The 17109-nt window shown below is 44.8% G+C and overlaps 1 protein-coding gene across 1 annotated transcript in view; it reads right to left on the minus strand.

Moving 5' to 3' along the window:
• CRYBG2 (crystallin beta-gamma domain containing 2) overlaps window positions 1-16649 on the minus strand; it is a 35933-nt gene extending 19284 nt beyond the window's left edge. Inside the window, exons 1-6 of the mRNA XM_026676012.2 lie at window positions 13997-16649; window positions 10343-10387; window positions 10096-10214; window positions 6379-6535; window positions 4439-4578; window positions 2813-2939 (exon numbers count right to left, since the gene is read on the minus strand). Coding sequence (XP_026531797.2) covers window positions 2813-2939; window positions 4439-4578; window positions 6379-6535; window positions 10096-10214; window positions 10343-10387; window positions 13997-16624 — 3216 coding nt within the window. The 5' untranslated portion in view covers window positions 16625-16649. The remainder of the gene's footprint in view (window positions 1-2812; window positions 2940-4438; window positions 4579-6378; window positions 6536-10095; window positions 10215-10342; window positions 10388-13996) is intronic.
• Window positions 16650-17109: the final 460 nt, after the last annotated feature.

Consider the following 17109-nt stretch of genomic DNA (forward strand, 5'->3'; position numbering starts at 1 on the left):
ACAGGACTTCATTCCCTTACTATTGCCATCTTAATTTTTTTCCCCACACTCCTACCCCTGAAAGGTAAGTATTGGGTAAGAATTGAACAAAATTGATACATTTCCCCTCAATCAAGACAAAAGGACTTGTAATTTTTTAAAAAATGTGGAAGAAACTATCACAGGTAGTCCTCAACTTACAACAGTTCACTTAGTGAATGTTCAAAGTTACAATGGTGCTGAAAAAATTGACTTATGACTGTTTTTCTCACTTAAGAATGCCGCAACATCACCATGGTCACGTGATTTGGATGCTTGACAACTGACTCACATTAATGATGGTTTCAGTGTTCCTGGGTCATGGGATTGATTCCCTTTTATGACCTTTTGACAAATAAAGTCAATGGGGAAACCAGATTCACTTAACAACCAGGTTGCTAACTTATCAACTATAATGATTCACTTAACAACTCTGACAAGAAAAGTTGTAAAATGGGGCAAAACTCACTTGACAAATTTCTCACTTAGCAACATAAAAGTTGGGCTCAACTGTGGTCATAAATTGAGGACTACCTGTACTGGTAACAAAATGCTTTCTTTTTCCTCCAAAGCCCTTTGATAACAGTTATATCTCTTTGAAGAATGTGCAAACAAATGTTTAAATGCATTTGCTCCTTTAACAGCTTCAATGCTCTGCATGGCTCTTGATGGTTTTACGGTGCTGCTATTCCAACAGTTCCATACTGGTTCCCTTTTTAAGAAAAGAATTGGGTTGCCTAAGTCACCTTACTGATTTCCGAATCAATCAGAAGGGGAGGAGGTTGCTGAGTTAGTCGAAACTGCATTTATGCCACAGCATGGGACTGCCAGTGACTTCAGGACACTGCAATGTTGGCCAAAGTATAACAACTCCCTAAAAATAAAGAATATAAAGGGAGATATTCCTAGAACAGCCCAATTGGGACTGAATGTACTAATGGGTGTGTGGAAAAGAGAAAATTAAGAAAGGGAGTGGAATAAAGAACCGCAAACTTGCATTCCACAGCGTAACATCTAGTTACACGTCTCACCTGCTTCAATAAACTAAGTAAGCAATGATTAAGTAAATGAAGAAACGTACAAACATGCATGCATTAATTTGTATGAGGCACTACACTTTCCTTAAACAAATTAAAAACATGTGTGGTTCAAGAAACAAACCTGTTATTCAGCTGACTTGCACAAGTAAAATACCAGTTGAGTACATTTGATGAAAGTGGCCCAACATTTTTTTTATAAAAAAAAATGCTGTACCTGTACTATTTAAACCTGCCCTATCAGGCTAAGAACCAAATAGACAATCTGTAAAATAAATTTTGCAATGCACATTGCCTACGTCTTTAACATATTCAGGATTTCCATACATGGTATTTGTGTTGCTCCCATATCGATGGGATCATCAAGGATGAGTAGGTAGTTTCTCAGCTAACTCACATGATTTTATTTCTGGCTTACCTGCAATTGGTCTCAAATTGCAATTCAATAAATCCCCTTTTTAAGACTATGAAGCTTTAGAGCAGTGTCTCCCAACCTTCGCCATTTTAAGATGTATGGACTTCTGGGAGTTGAAGTCCATACGCCTTTACGTGGCTAAGGTTAATAAACACTCTAAAGCAAGGTTTCTCAACCTTAGAAAATTTAAGATGATGGACTTCAACCCCCCAAATTCTCCAGTAAGCAAAAATGCCAAACCAGTTGTTAACATTCTAAGCAGTTCAGTTGTTAGAAGAAATTACTGGCCTAATCCTGTAAGGAAGGCAGGAAGGAAACATTCTGGTGTTGCTTACAGACTCTGCCTCTCCATTAACTCTTATTACATTCTTGGCAGGACTGGACTTCCTGTCTCTGGAACTTCTCTGGAGATTTTTTCCCCTTCTTTGCTAGTACTTTGTTTGTGTGGAGTGAACATTCAAAGCTACAATGGCATTGAAAAAAGTGACTTATGACCATTTTTCACACTTATGACTGTTGCAGCATCCCCACAGTCATGAGAGGCCAGGTGAGGAGATGCGTGCCTCGATGTGAGTGATATTGAGTTGGCCACGCCCAGCCAATAACATGTCCAAGCCATGTCCACCCAGTCACATGACCACCAAGCCATGCCCACCACCTAAGCCACGCCCACAGAACAGGTTGTTAAAAATTTGAATCCCACCTCTGTCTTAGCCCATCCATTAAGGAATCAGTAAAAAAAAAGGAATAAACAACCAATTGAGACCTTGTCTTAATGAATTAGAACATTAGGGGTAGAGTGTACATGTGCATTTGGTTTCCAAGAATCTGTAGTGCCTTTTCCTAACTTGAAATCTGACTAATGAAACTGTGTAATGTTAACTTGCTTGGTCAGATGCTGTTAATAACATGAATAGATAGATAGATAGATAGATAGATAGATAGATAGATAGATAGATAGATAGACAGACAGACAGACAGACAGACAGACAGACAGACAGATAGATAGATGATAGATAGATAGATAGAAGGAAGGAAGGAAGGAAGGAAGGAAGGAAGGAAGGAAGGAAGGAAGGAAGGAAGGAAGGAAGGAAGGAAGGAAACTTTGCTGGCACAGTGGTTAGAATGCAGTATTGCAGGCAAACTCTGCCCACAGCCTAGAGTTCAATTCTGACCAGCTCGAGGTTGACTCAGCCTTCCATCCTTCCAAGGTCGGTAAAATGAGGACCCAGATTGTTGAGAGCAATATGCTGACATTGTAAACCACCCAAAAACTGCTGTAAAGCATCGTGGGACAATATATAAGCTAAATATCATCACTATTTTTCTAGAGGATACTTACTAGTTTAATTGGATGCATGGAGCAAATGGAGGAGTCCTTTGCACCCCAGGCTTGCAAATTGGGATACCCACCAGGTTCTAAGACATATGGGTCATCATCAAAGAACGGTTTTGAATAAACCAGCCACCTGTGGAATAGAGAGATCTGTAAAAGAACTGGCAAAACAAATAATGATAACATATCTACTGAACAGAAATGTAATACCAAGAGATCGTCTGGGAGACTGTTTGATCAATGCTTTAAGCCAACTAGCCCAGTTTGTGTTTTCCAGACTAATACATGAATTAGATGGCAATGATTGGTTGGTTTTCACTTATTTTCAAATTTCACAATCTACCCCAATTCACAAAATAAGTAAAATGTCTATAAAATACACAGTTCAGAGCAAAATATGTACACAATTCTATATTGTGTGCAAAGGAAAAAGAAAAATATGAACAAGAAGAATTACTGATTACTTTGTATATAAATTTCAACAGTACACTGGGTTTTCCACGCAAGTTCAGAAGTGGCCTGCAGAGCTTGCCCTTAAATGCCTCAAATAAATAAACACTTGAATTTCCAAACTGAAATGAACAGGGGCTCTATAAAAGTACTGCTGTCTCTTTGCACATCTTGTTCATTTCCAATCAGATCTGAGGAGACTGGATGGAAATGAACACCCAGATGGACAGACCATGTTGAGCTCTTAAATGATTGTCTGGGTTGGCATCAGTCATCAATTTCCTCCAGCATTTGTTGTGGTCACAGTATCCCAACATGACCCATCACTGACATTGGCAGTGGGATCTGTTAACCATCCACAGTGTCATGCCCCTGTCGGAGTCTGAATCTGAGGAGGAAGACGAATAGCTGACAGGGAGCGGGCACAGCTCTGTTGGCTGTGGAGGGAACTGGGGAAGGGCAAAGTCTGGCTGGGCAGAGCAGGAAAGAGGTAGAACAAGGGACAGGGAGTTCAGAGGAAGACTTAGGCCCATCCCTTCTTCATCCTAGGGCACGCAGGGAGGAATGGAGAAGAGAGCAACATGGGTTGCGTGGCTTACGGGGGAGGAAAGGGCCCTGATTCCCTTCATTAGCCATATCTGGTAAGAGAGTTTAAAAGAGATGCATGCTGAATGCGGCGTTCCTGGCATCCTCCCAATTGTGTTGAGTTATTGCCATGCCTTCACATCTGGAATTCCTTCTCCTGCCCTGCCGGACTAATTACCTCATTTTGCCTTGTTTGGACTTATAGTTACAGTTTTTGTTGACCACGTTTTGGACCTGATTCTCTGCAGCCAAAGGCTGTTCCTGGGAGAGTTTTTCTCCAGCCAGAAGGTAACCAGGACATTGGGGGCAAAGTTGGAGCTAATAAAGGGACTCCTACTGATTATCAGACTGTGTTGCCTTTGTGTCACGCCCCGGGTCACCACACACTGTGTAAAATTAGCCACACATCAAAGTTCTGCTGTGTGGAACTGTTGCTTGTAACCAATAAGCTTTCCATTAGAGAAGGAGCTAATGGTCCTTCTTCAGATCTTTCTATTTTAGTCTCTATAAAAAGAAGTCAAGCACTTTAGCTCAAGGTCACCTCTTATAAGGTGGGTAGGTACCCAAAACAGGAGAGGGAAAAAAAAAGTGCCTTACAGGCCAGAGTGTACAATGATAGATGCTGCCTTCAAGGGTTGGCCACATGTTCGTAAATCTTCTGCAGAATCGGTGAACCTCTGTTTCTTCCCTTCGCCATTTTCCTCTTCAAAAAAAGTGATCTCAGGGAGTCTGAAATCCTGCAAAGAAGTTTAGCTTGTTAATGAAGAAAGAGTTGATTTCCATAATTGTTACTTCCTAGCATTTAGCAACGGTTACATATTTCAGCTGTAGGTTAAACTTTTGTTTTTCAGAAAATAATTTTCAAGAGGAGCCTAACAGATCAAGGCAGACATGATGCATCAAAACCAATTCATTCAAAATATGGTCAAGTGCTTTGCACTGAAAAATTGAAGCTTGTCACTTAGGGTTATAATTTGGTTATTTTATGTTTATAATATTCTTTCACCCAAAAGAGACAATGCCACAATGGTATGGAAATAATGGTGTTCCTGGTGGCACTTTTGCCCACCAATGTCCTCCTCACCCGCCACAGATAGTGAGTCACCTGCTTTTCATCATATGCAAAGGTGATTTCTCCACTCTGCAACTGAACCACATAGGTTTATATCTTGCTTTTCACTGCCTTCAGTTGCTCTTCCTGCTTTGAAGAATGAGGCTCAGCTGCAAATCATGGCAACTCAAGTTTCAGACAGGAGACAATTTTGATCCAGCAAAAGGCAGCTGTTCTGACCCAGCTCTCCAAACACAAAAAAAAAAACCTCTGAAGTGAAGAGGCCTTTATTAGGAGCACCAGCAGCACTGGCAAAACGTTTCTCTCTCAACGCAGGTTAACAAATCTATCTGGCCAGAAGATGAATAGTTATCTGCCACATCTATTCATCTCCGCCCCCTGCCTTTTATTACCAGATCTAGGGTGTGGCTTCACTAGCAGCAGTGGCTCTTCCTTCCCAAGGATCAGCCCAAGGATTTCCACTGCTCTCCTCTCCTCTGCTTCCACACACAGGCACTGGACCCAGCTGTTCCTCCTCTTCCTCATCAGCCACCTCCCTCTCTCTCTCTCTCTCTCTCTCTCTCTCTCTCTCTCTCTCTCTCTCTCTCCCAGCTCCATTCCCTCTTCCCCCTTGGAGTTCTCAGGGTCAGCATCAGTGCCTTGGTGCTGACCCTGACTCCCATGCGTCTCCTCCAGGGGTGGGATTCTACAGGTTCTCACCTATTTGCTAGAACCGGTTGTTAACTTTCTAAGCAGTTTGGAGAACCGGTTGTTGGAAGAAATCTCCTTTTGTTTTTTTCCATCCTTCTTGCAATCTTGGCAGTATGCCTAGACTTACTGTCTCCAAAGGAGGTTTTTTTTTCTCTTTGCTGGTACTTTCTTAAAGGGGAAGGGTTGTTTTAAGCTTTTTACACTGCTGTTGGGAGAAATACTCCCCTGTTGGAGTTAGCACTTTGAAGAAATAATTGAATAATGAAGCAGAGTTGCCAGAAAGAAGCTTTTAATGACAAGGAACCAAGATGAGTGACATTCAGCAAGGCTTCTTGGCTAGCTAGAAAGATTGACATTCAAACGTGAGTTTACATACTCTTTCTGAGTTTTGGTCTAAAACTAGTGACCATTCAAAGTTACAATGGCACTGAAAAAAGTAACTTATGACCATTTTTCACACTTACGAACGTTGCAGCACCCCCACTGTCCTGAGAGGCCAGGCAAGGAGAAGCGCCCCTTGATGTGAGTGATGTCGAATTGGCCACGCCCGCCCAGTCACATGATCAGCAAGCCACACCCACAGAACCGGTTGTTAAAAAAATTGAATCCCACCCCTTGCCTCCTCCTATGATTTGGCTGCTGGAGGGTCCTGTAGCTGACAGGCCACAACAGCAGCTTTCTATACTCTCACTGTTCCAACATCGACATTCACCTGCATGACCAACCAACTCCCTGAAAAAAGAAAGATACTTGAATGGAACTCAGTCCCTTTTACCTGCACAACCCGTTTGAGAGAACCAATTCGGAATGGGACATTCTCTCTTTCTGACTCTTCCTTGCAATACATGCTCCAGGGGTTACTGATTTCCACGTTCCCTTCGGCCAGCACACACTTCCTCCCATGGAATCGCGGCTTTTCATACATCAACCAGCTGGAGAGAACCAGAAAGGAATATCATTTGTTGAGTGTCCATTAGAGCAGTGGCCCCCAACCTTTTTTGTGCCATGGCCTGGTACCGGCATCACAAAATGATCCGCGGCCCGGTACCGGCATCAGCACGCATGGCAAGGCGAGCCGAGCGACCGGCCAGCCAGCCATCCCCCGCTTCTCCCCGCCACCTTCAACTCCTCCTTTGTACCTTTGTCGATGGGCTTCGGGACGGTCGCTCGGCTCGCCTTGCCTTGGGTGCTGAAAGAATCCTTGCGCCTTCGTTTTGTTCGAAGCCACGCCCCCCCCCCTCTTCGATGAAACTAAGGTGCGAGGATTCCTTCAGGACCCAAACGCCGCTTTCCAACCGGAAAAGCTCACCGGAAGCACTTTCTCATCAAAACAAGATGGCGGCGCCCAGCAAACTGGCAGCCCGGTAGAAAATGTTCCATGGACCGGTACCGGTCCGGGGCCCGGTGGTTGGGGACTCCTGCATTAGAGCCAAGTCTTCAACTTGAATTCTAGAGTTGGATTGGTTGATGTGTGATATTGATGGAGTTACCTGGGTACCCACCCACATTCCTCGTGCTCCTTCAATGAGAAATGCCTCTCTGCTGTACTGAACAAGCATACAGATATGTATCAAAAATATCTTACAAAACATTTTGCTTCAACCACAAAAAATGGAGGGGAGCAAAAATTTTGGGAGACTCTCCCATCCTCCTGCTATTTGCCCTTCTCCATAGCTCCACAATTCAGATAGACACAGTTTTATGCATTAGAACAGTGGTAGAAAAACAGTGTCAGCGTTCATCCAATAATTAAACTTCGGGTATGATTGCAAAGACCATTTACTTCAAAGAGCAGCTATTATGCTCATTGGAAAAATACTTAATTAGCCCAATTTATCTGGACAGCTCATGCACAATATATAAGGGAGACTACTCTCTTTTACTGTGCTGTTCCCTCCCAGTAGCTGGTATTTAAGAAGGAGAGACCAGTCCTTTAAGGGAAATTGACTCTATAGAAAGACTAAGACTATTGAGATAGGATATAGTAGTAAAAAAAAAATTCAACACTTTCCACTCTGGAGGAATGTTGGTGGAATTGACAGATCTCTCTAAGATGGATACACTAACTACTTTGATTGCAGCAGAGAGAAAATATTACCTGTGTTTATTGACTTTTTTGGATAATAATGAACAAAAAATGAACTTGCGATTTGTATTTTTGATAATTAGACAAGTTAGATGACAGAAAAAAATGGATCATGAAGTAACTTTAGATATATTAACAGACAGATAACAGATAATCAGAGTTGGAAGGGACCTTGTAGGTCATCTAGTCCAACCCCCTGCCCAAGCAGGAGACCCTACACCATTTCTGACAGATGGCAGTCCAATCTCTTCTTGAAAGTCTCAAGTGATGATGCTCCCACAACTTCCGAAGGCAACTTCTGTTCCCTTGGTTTATTGTTCTCACTGTCAGAAATTTTCTCCTTATTTCCAGGTTGAAAATGTCAGCCTTCAAGATCTCTTCTACTGCTCTGCATCTTTCTCACTGCTCTGCATCTGTCGGCTGTCATTAGCAACGGGGGGGAGCGGGGGGGCGGATTGGAAGGGAAGAAAGCTGGAGGTGTTACATTCCTATGCTGTAAATGAGAAGGAGGAGGGGGAGTATAAAATTCTTCTTCTTAAGTTTCTGTTTCCTTGCTCAACTGTCTTTCTACTGCGCAACTGCTAATTTTTATCAAAATATGTCAAGGTCAACGGACAGAAGCCTCATCACCACCTGCAGATGGCCACATGATCACATTCAGAACTTTTAATTGGAGGAAGATCTTGGACTTTGGGGGGTGGGATCAATTTCACCCCTTTGTATATGTGATCTGCGCGCCTAATTTCTTAGATTCAGAATTCTACCTGTAGCTACCACTTTAAAATTCAGTAAAAGTTTCTTTACTCTAATTTATGGAGTTGAAGTATTTCTTTCTTGGATTTTGAATGGAGCTCGGACTGACAGAATCTCTCCTTGTTCAGTTTCCATCCATTATTCCTTGTCTGGCCTACAGGCACTTTAGAAAATAGCTTGACCCCTTCCTCCTCTCTGTGGCAGCCCACAGAGAGTACAACTGTGCTTGTAATTGCTATGGGGAAGATCCGAAGCCACTTTTTCTATTTTTAACTTTTATTGCACTTTTTGTTTTCTCTTGCTTTCTTTTTCCTCTTTTTCCTGTATTTTATAGATTGGTTTATATTAGTGTTTAACTTTTCTTTTTAAAAGAAAGAGTGTGTGCTTGTGGGCAGAGACTGAGAGAGAGAGGAATGAGAAAGAGAGAGGAACAGAAATGAGGGAGAGGAGAGAGAGTTAGGAGAAAGAGAGAGGGGAGAAAATGGGAGAGAAACAAAAGACACAGAATGGAATGGAATAGAATAGAATAGAATGGAATGGAATGGAATGGAATGGAATGGAATGGAATGGAATGGAATGGAATAGAATAGAATAGAATAGAATAGAATAGAATAGAATAGAATAGAATAGAATAGAATAGAAAATATGGAATGGAACGGAGTAGAGTTGAGTGGAATAGAATAGAATAGAGTAGAATAGAAAAGAAAATATGGAATGGAATGGAGTGGAGTGGAGTGGAATGGAATGGAATAAAATAGAATAGAATAGAAAATATGGAATGGAATGGAATGGAATGGAATGGAATAGAATAGAATAGAATAGAATAGAATAGAATAGAATAGAATAGAATAGAATAGAATAGAATAGAATAGAATAGAATAGAATAGAATAGAATAGAAAATATGGAATGGTGGAGTTGAGTGGAATAGAATAGAATAGAATAGAATAGAATAGAATAGAAAATATGGAATGGAGTGGAGTTGAGTGGAATAGATTAGAATAGAATAGAATAGAATAGAATAGAATGGAATGGAATGGAATGGAATGGAATGGAATGGAATGGAATGGAATGGAATGGAATAGAATAGAATAGAATAGAATAGAATAGAATAGAATAGAATAGAAAATATGGAATGGAATGGAGTGGAGTGGAATGGAATGGAATAAAATAGAATAGAATAGAAAATATGGAATGGAGTGGAGTGGAGTGGAGTGGAGTGAAATGGAGTGGAGTGGAGTGGAATGGAATGGAATAGAATAGAATAGAACAGAATAGAATAGAATAACAGAGTTGGAAGGGACCTTGGAGGTCTTCTAGTCCAACCCCCTGCTCAAGCAGGGACCTCTATACCATTTCAGACAAATGGTTATCCAATCTCTTCCTTAAAACTTCCAGATAGAGAAGCAAAAGAGAGGGAAAGAGACAGTGAGAAAGAGAAAGGGGCGGGGGAGGGAACAGAATCTAGCAAGCCTGATAGACTGGCTGCTTTAGGACCATTCAAAGTTATGACAGACCTCCCCAGAGTCATTTACAACAGGGTTTCAAAGTTTCAACCACCACACTCTGAAGCTTTTGAATATTTTCTCGCTGGTTTCATTTCCTGGCCATTTCCCCCACTATGCTTATCCCAAGCCAGCCAAAGCATTGCTTACCTTCCTCGGATCACCTGAAGGTAGACAATGTTTCCAAGTTCCCAAGAAGTGGCGTCCGGGACATCATTCCAGATTTCTCTTTTCTGCCCTCCAAAGCCTCCCTCAGGGTATAAAATGATCTGCAGTAAAGCAAGAAACAGGAAATGGGGAGGTGGGGAGGAAAAGCGGCCATCTTAACTTTGTGTCTACCAATGTATAATCTCTTTGCCAGGTGCTGGGAAGTCACCCTTCCTTTTCACCCTCCTACCTTGCTGGGGCGCTTGTTGATCTTCAGAGGAGTATGTTCCTCTCCCTGAAATTGAAAAATAAATGGGAAATTACTGAAGATCACAGGGCAGCACTTGCTCAGGTAAAAAGTGGCCAGGGTGGAAATTTTTCAAAACGTTTCTGTGTCTGAAATGTACATTGAAGGAAGATTCTTTGCAGCTGTCGAATAAATAAAGATTATGCATTTGGGGAGATCAATCGTATATTATTCAGCTTGTTAGTTTTATAACCAACCATTCCTTCAGGAGCTCCAGGTGCCCCACTGTGGGTCTCTCTCCCCGCACAACCACCACCTTATACAGGGGGTTGGGCTGGGAGAGACGGATTAACCTCGGGGAGTTTCCATGGTTGAAAAAGGACTAAGATTGGCACCTTAATTACAGGTAGTCCTTGACTTACAATCATAATGGAGCCCAAAATGTCTGTTGTTGAGCGAGACATTTGGTAAGTGAGTTTTGCCCTATTTAATGACCTTTCTTGCCATAGTTGTTAAGTGAATCATGGCAGTTGATAAGTTAGTAACCTGGTTATCAAGTGAATCTGGCTTCCCCATTGATTTGGCTTGTCAAAAGGGCACAAAAGGGAATCACATGATCCGGAGACACAGCAAAGGTCATAAATATGAACCAGTGGCCCAGCATCTGAATTTTGATCACATGATCATAGGGATGCTGCAAAGATTGTAACTGTGAAAAACGGTCGTAAGTCACATTTTTCATTGTCGCTGTAACTAACACTAAATGAACTGTTGTAAGTCGAGGACTACCTGCACCACATGTGTCTCTTGCATTGCATCCAAATATTCCTCTCCTCCAACACCACACAGGTCTGGAGCATTGTTGGGTTATTTCTGTACATCTAAAATATAATATTATTGTCAACTCTGGAGCTGGCCTGACGGAGGCCATTTTGAGGCTCCAGGGTTGCCACAAGGGAGATGAGGGTTAGGGTGGGAGGAATAGCGATAGCTGGGGTTTGGTAGCCAAAACTAAAATAGTTTCCCTTGTGAACCAACGACGTTCCCACAGGTGGCTGAAGAAAGGAGGAGGGATGTTGCCCAAGCAACCAGAATGCTCTTTGATTGGACCATGTGACTGATTGTTTGGGAAAAGGGGGGAAAACTTTCAATTTTAATTAGGTGAAAACCGCGGGAACCTTCAGAGTCGGTTTTCACCAGCCCGTGCCAATATGATATATCCAATAAAACTATTCTTTGAGGAACCTACCTGCCTCGGAGTTCTGTTTGCTATGGGTATATTACTTTACAGTGGTGGGATTCAAATTTGTTTACTATTGGTTCTGTGGGCGTGGCTTGGTGGGCGTGGCAGGGGAAGAATACTGCAAAATCTCCAGTCAGAGGTGGGATTTGCCTGTTCTTCGAACTACTCCAAATTTCCCTCCCTGTCCCACTAACCTGCTTTCCAGCTCCCTTCTCCTGTGCAGAGCAACCAAAGAAGACCCAGCCGATCAGCTGGGACTCAATGGGAGGCAGAGAATAGATGGGGGGGCGGAGCCAGTCAGAGGTGGGATTTGCCGGTTCTCCAAACTACTCAAAATTTCCACTACCGGTTCTCCAGAACCTGCTGAATACCACCTCTGCTTGGGAACCCTGAGATTAAACCGACTCTGGCAATTATGGTTTCAAAAGCCAAGGGAGAAGATGGTCCAATCCAAAGTCCCTTCCAACTCTTCTGTTATTCTATTATTCCCCATCCTCTCCTTGGCCCCAGAATCATGTTCTACAGAAATTGATTTTGCAAGCCAATCTGATCAAAGAACTCATTTCGTCGGTGTCACAATCGACTGAAGTCAGTTTTGCAATGCCCATAGAAAATTCCCTGACTTAATGCATTCTTGCTTGCACAAGGAGCATCCCTCTTGCTCTGGAAGCACCACCGCAGCTCTGGATACACCGTGCACCCAGCCCTGGCATGGAAATCCAGATTGCTCAAAGGACCTGGCATAAAAGCAATGGGGGGAATGGGAATATGTATCCAGGAAAACGAGTCGGAACCTGTGCTCCATAAAGGAGGCTGTTGTGAAACTGTCAGGTGGCAATGCCCCAAAATAAAGCCTTACATATCAGAACCATCTCGGTCTCTTGTTCCTCTTGTTCTCTTCGCCACAGAAAATTATTGTTTAAACATAAAGGGGAAAAAAGGAGGTGAGGATTGGACATGTTTACAGATACAGATTAACAGAGTTGGAAGGGACCTTGTCGGTCATCTAGTCCAGGGCTCTCCAACCTTGGCAACTTTAAGCCTGGTGGACTTCAACTCCCAGAATTCCCCAGCCAGCTTCGACTCCCTTCCAACTCTGTTAATCTGTATCTGTTGCCCAGGTTGGAGAGCCCTAAACTAGCTGTGCTGGCTGGGGAATTCTGGGAGTCGAAGTCCGCCAGGCTTAAAATTGCCAAAGTTGGAGACCCCTGATCTAGTCCAACCCACACCCCACCCCGCCCAAGATCTCACAATAATTGTGGTTCAAGGTGAGGGTTCAGCTCTCTACAATGGAATATTGCAGTGTTTTCATCTACACTTACTCTTATCTCTGCTCCTGTCTGAAACGACCACTTTTCTATTCCTTTAATGAGCATCGCTGACTCTGTAGCCGTCCCATTGAAAGATCGTCAACAAGGAGCTTTGTTCAGGCAACAGCATTCAAGTGGCTTCTTATAAGCGCTGGGCAATGGAGCAAAGTGGTGGGTTTGGTCCTGTAACTATCCTTTTGAACTGTGCCACCAGTTCCGCAACTGGCTGAAGCCGGAGACGAAAAAACTCATTGGGGTGCAAAGGGGTACAATGTTCTTTTTCACATTGCAGACCTCGGAGAGAGTTCAAACAGCCCAGCTCTTGAACATACAAAGTGGCAAGAAGAGATCCACAGGTAGTGGCATTTTGGACCACTGGTGTTATTTTTCCAAGGGATTTGGTGACATTATTTTGATTTTTCCTTCATATTAAGAAAAAGTCTAGAAGTTTAGAACTCATTCTGAGCTAACCTGCTTTTTACTCTTGTTTTTTTGAATAAAGGAGAAAGGGGGGGGAGGGAGGAATTTTCACACAGCTGCAAGCTTTTCTTATTGTAAAAGTCTCAAGACTTTCCATTCCCACCCTAAAGTCATGTGCCATCCAGTCCTTCTGCGCAGAACCTAACACTAGATAACTGTGGAAACTGTCCATCCTTGGGGTATCTTTGCTGTAGTTATTAAAGAACTCCTGGCAGCTTGTGAGCAATTTAGGTGTCATCTTGCTTGGGAATGTATGCTTTTTATCTTATGCTTTTAAATCTCTTTGCATGAGCTAACAATAAAGCTTTAAAAAAAAAACCTTTTTATTTAGTGGTGTGCTTATAGTCCCTAGATCCAAAAGAACCTATCGCCTGGGCATCTGATCACATGCACTTGGCAAAACACCATATTACAGTTGTCATCGGCAAAGACCAAACAGAATAGTCTCATTTTAGGTTTCCTTAACCCAGGGCTCTCCAGATGCCCTAGAGTTCAACTCCCATAATCCCCAAAGTACACAGGATAATAATGCAAGTGAAAGCCCAAGACATTGTGCAGGCACAAGCTTGAGAACAGTTACGTTTAAAGTCAACTTGATCTGGATTTCAGCAACAATTCACTCACCTGAATTTCTGATTGTGTCAAGGTTTCTGCTTCCTTTGACAGAAGAATAACCTGCTTGGAGCCACCATCTGTGTCCAGCGCTCGGGAGTGATGCCTAGCGTGGGGCGTAGTTAGTGGTGACCCCTTATGACCTGCATCTTGCTGGTGTGCATTTGGAGCCGCCTGGCTGCTGTTTTTCTGGATAACTGGGCTCATTTCTTTCCTTTTGGTGAGGCTCTTGGCTTCAGCCCTTTCTGGAGAAATGAACTTGCTGTAAAGGAAGCTGTTGTCCAAGCGAGAATACGGCTTGTCTTCCACAACCTTTCTGTCTACGAAGTTGGACAAAAGAGACATCCCTGCAAGAACATTGGTTTTCATCAAGTTGGGCTGACGATTCACAACAGCCCTGGGGTCAATAACACTGGCCTTGATATCTTCCTGGCTTTGCTGAAATTTTCCAAGGAAAGGCCCCAAGTCTTCCTCGGTCTTGTACTGCTGGCTTTCCCAAGAGGAAGATCTCCTGGCTACGCTGCTATCCCGTGCTTTCTCTTCATTAGTGAGATAAGGATTCTCGATCTCCTCCGTGTCTTCTTCTGCCAGTCCTGGCTCCTCCCCCTTGGATCCTGTTCCTTCCTCCGGGTTTTTCTTGGTGAGAGAAAACAGCTGGCTTAATGGTGTTGGGAAAGAAACCTTTGACTTGGGAGCAACGTGGTTCTCGTCGATAGGTGGAAGGATGGTGTGCTTGGTCAGGGTAGAAGGGCGCGAACTCCTGGAGAGGCTTTTTGGAGGCTTCCGGAGTTCAGCCGGGTCCATGTTGCGGAGGGTGTCTACAAAATGCTCCATTTCTCCTGCTTCCTCGGATTCTGTTTCTCCTGTCTGGCTGAAGCTTCTTATTAAGTCACTTGGGGGGTCGGGCCATGAGAAGGAAGAGAGGCTCCCACCAGGGGAACTCTCTTGTTCCAGTGCAAATATCAGGGGGCTCTTGCCCCACACCTGCTTTTCTTCCTTCAGTTCATCATCCTGCGTTCTGGCTTTAGGACCCCCTGGAGAAGTTGGCTGAGATGCAGCAGAGATTCCAATTTCCTCCGCGGTGTCCGAGGAGCATTTATTTCTCCTCTTGGCAGATAGGCTGGCTTTTCCCACGCCTAGCCAGCTGCTGTCTTCATTTGACCTGTTTGTTATTAGGCTTCCTGCAGTGGGCATGCCTGGCTCCTGTTCGGACCTGCTTCCAGAGAACAGGTTGCTGCTGTGCTTCTGGGAGGCAGAATTGCGGGGCAGGCTGCCGTCTCTCTGGGCTGCGCTGAATGGAACGACTGCTCCCTCCCCGGCTAGATCAGCCTCTCCGTTTGATGTGCGATCAGGGCTCGGTGTCGGCACACACCTTGGCCTCTGGGCATCCCCCACATTGGCATTTTGAGAGTGAGTCATGCCATTCTCAGGCTGTGGCTCTGGTGTGGAGAAGATGCGAGATGCGGGGAAGTAGGAGTGGACTCTCCGTGGGGACTTGCTGTTGGGGAGATCGGCCCAGGGTGACCAGGTTTCTTCCAACGCCGTGCTGGTGTTGGAGCCAGGAGTAAAGGGTTTATCTTGCTGGCTCTGGCTGGTGTTTCCTGATTCAGGGGCAGACATAGCAACCTCTCGCCCAACTTGGTAGACGGTGGAGCATCCGGACTGAGGCACAATGACTTGCTGTTGGGCTCTAAAAACAACCGTGTTGTTCCCCTTGGGGCTGTACCACTGGGCATGGGATTTGGCTACAGTGGTGGAACACAGTACCTGAGGGACTGGCTTGAACACACAAGGCTCCTCAGAAAACGCAGGGCCCGAGGCAGAGGATGTGTAGTTTCTCCCTGGGGATCTAGAGAACGAAATGGAACTGCTGTTGTTGGGAGAACTTTCCCTTAAGGATTGAAGTGCAAAAGCCCCAGGGAAGTTGGTTTCCTTCAGGGATCCAGCGTCCAGCTTGGAACCATCCCCTTTTAGCGTATGGCCTTCCTTCTGGGAGACAGTTCCGTTCAAGCCGTCATGAGGAAGGCCCAGATTCTGCTCCTGCGGACCGTTAGTGTTGGTGGCCTGTCTCTCTTTCTGGAATCCGGCGTCGCCAGGATTGTGGAGAGCAGCAGGAGAGTGTGTGTCTCCAGGTGATTCAGCAACTCTGGTGCTGACGCCATCTTGTGTTTCTTCCTCCACCAGGCACTTCGGCTTGGGAAGTCGGGAATAAACTTGAGCAAAGACAGGCCCATGAGCAGTAAAATTTCTCTGTGGGCCGGGAGAGCAGGGACGCCCCTCCACTGCTATGGGAGAGAAGCTTCTGGAGTCCACTGGGGAAGGGGAGACCCCGGCCTCTGCTGCGGATGAGGAGGGACCGTTGTCTACTGGGGGGGCCAAGAGTAGGGCATCCGGTGGAGGAGGCAAGGAGTTGATCTCTGCCGGGGAAAGGCACCTGGCATCTGCGGAGGAGGAAAACCATCCATTGTCCGGAGGAAGGGGTGGAGACTTGAGGTCCAAGGAGGGGGAGGAACACTTGGGAACTTCTGGGGAAGGTGAGCTCCTGGCATTTGATGAGGGAGACTTGCTCCTCCTCGCTGCTATGGCCAATGGCCGCCTGGTGTCCACGGTGGTGCTTCCTTTGGAGTACAAACGCCGCATCTCTGCCACAGAATAGGAGGACCTGTTTCCTGCCATAGAGGACGAGTGCTGGGTACCATCTGGGGACGAGAAGGAGGAGGTTCTCTGTTCCGGAAGGGGTGTCTTTCCTCCTTACTGGAGAATGTGAGCGGGGCACCTGTGTTGGCTTGGCCTTGAGTGGGGGAGGGAACTGCGGTTTTGCTGCTGGGGGCAGAGGCTTCCTCTTCTCTGCCGGAGACCGGGATCTCCGGTTTTCTGCTGTTGGCCCAGAAGGAAGCCGACGGTCAGGAGAACAGGAGCGCTTGGCGTCCTCCAAGAAAGTGGGTTTCTTTTTCCCCGTTGGAGAAAAAGACCGCTTGGCATTTGCTGGAGAAAGGTATTGCTTGGCATTCATCGAGGACACGTCGGATGGTAAAGAATTCCTGAAATTGGTGGGGTGAAAAACGTGGGCACCCTCCGGGGGTGAGGCTAAGCGCCTGGCAGGTACGGGAGAACGGGAGGGCCTG

Source organism: Notechis scutatus, chromosome 8 (assembly GCF_049901735.1).
Source record: "Notechis scutatus isolate UNSWTSFEM ecotype Mainland chromosome 8, rNotScu1.2, whole genome shotgun sequence".
Classification (NCBI taxonomy): domain Eukaryota; kingdom Metazoa; phylum Chordata; class Lepidosauria; order Squamata; family Elapidae; genus Notechis; species Notechis scutatus.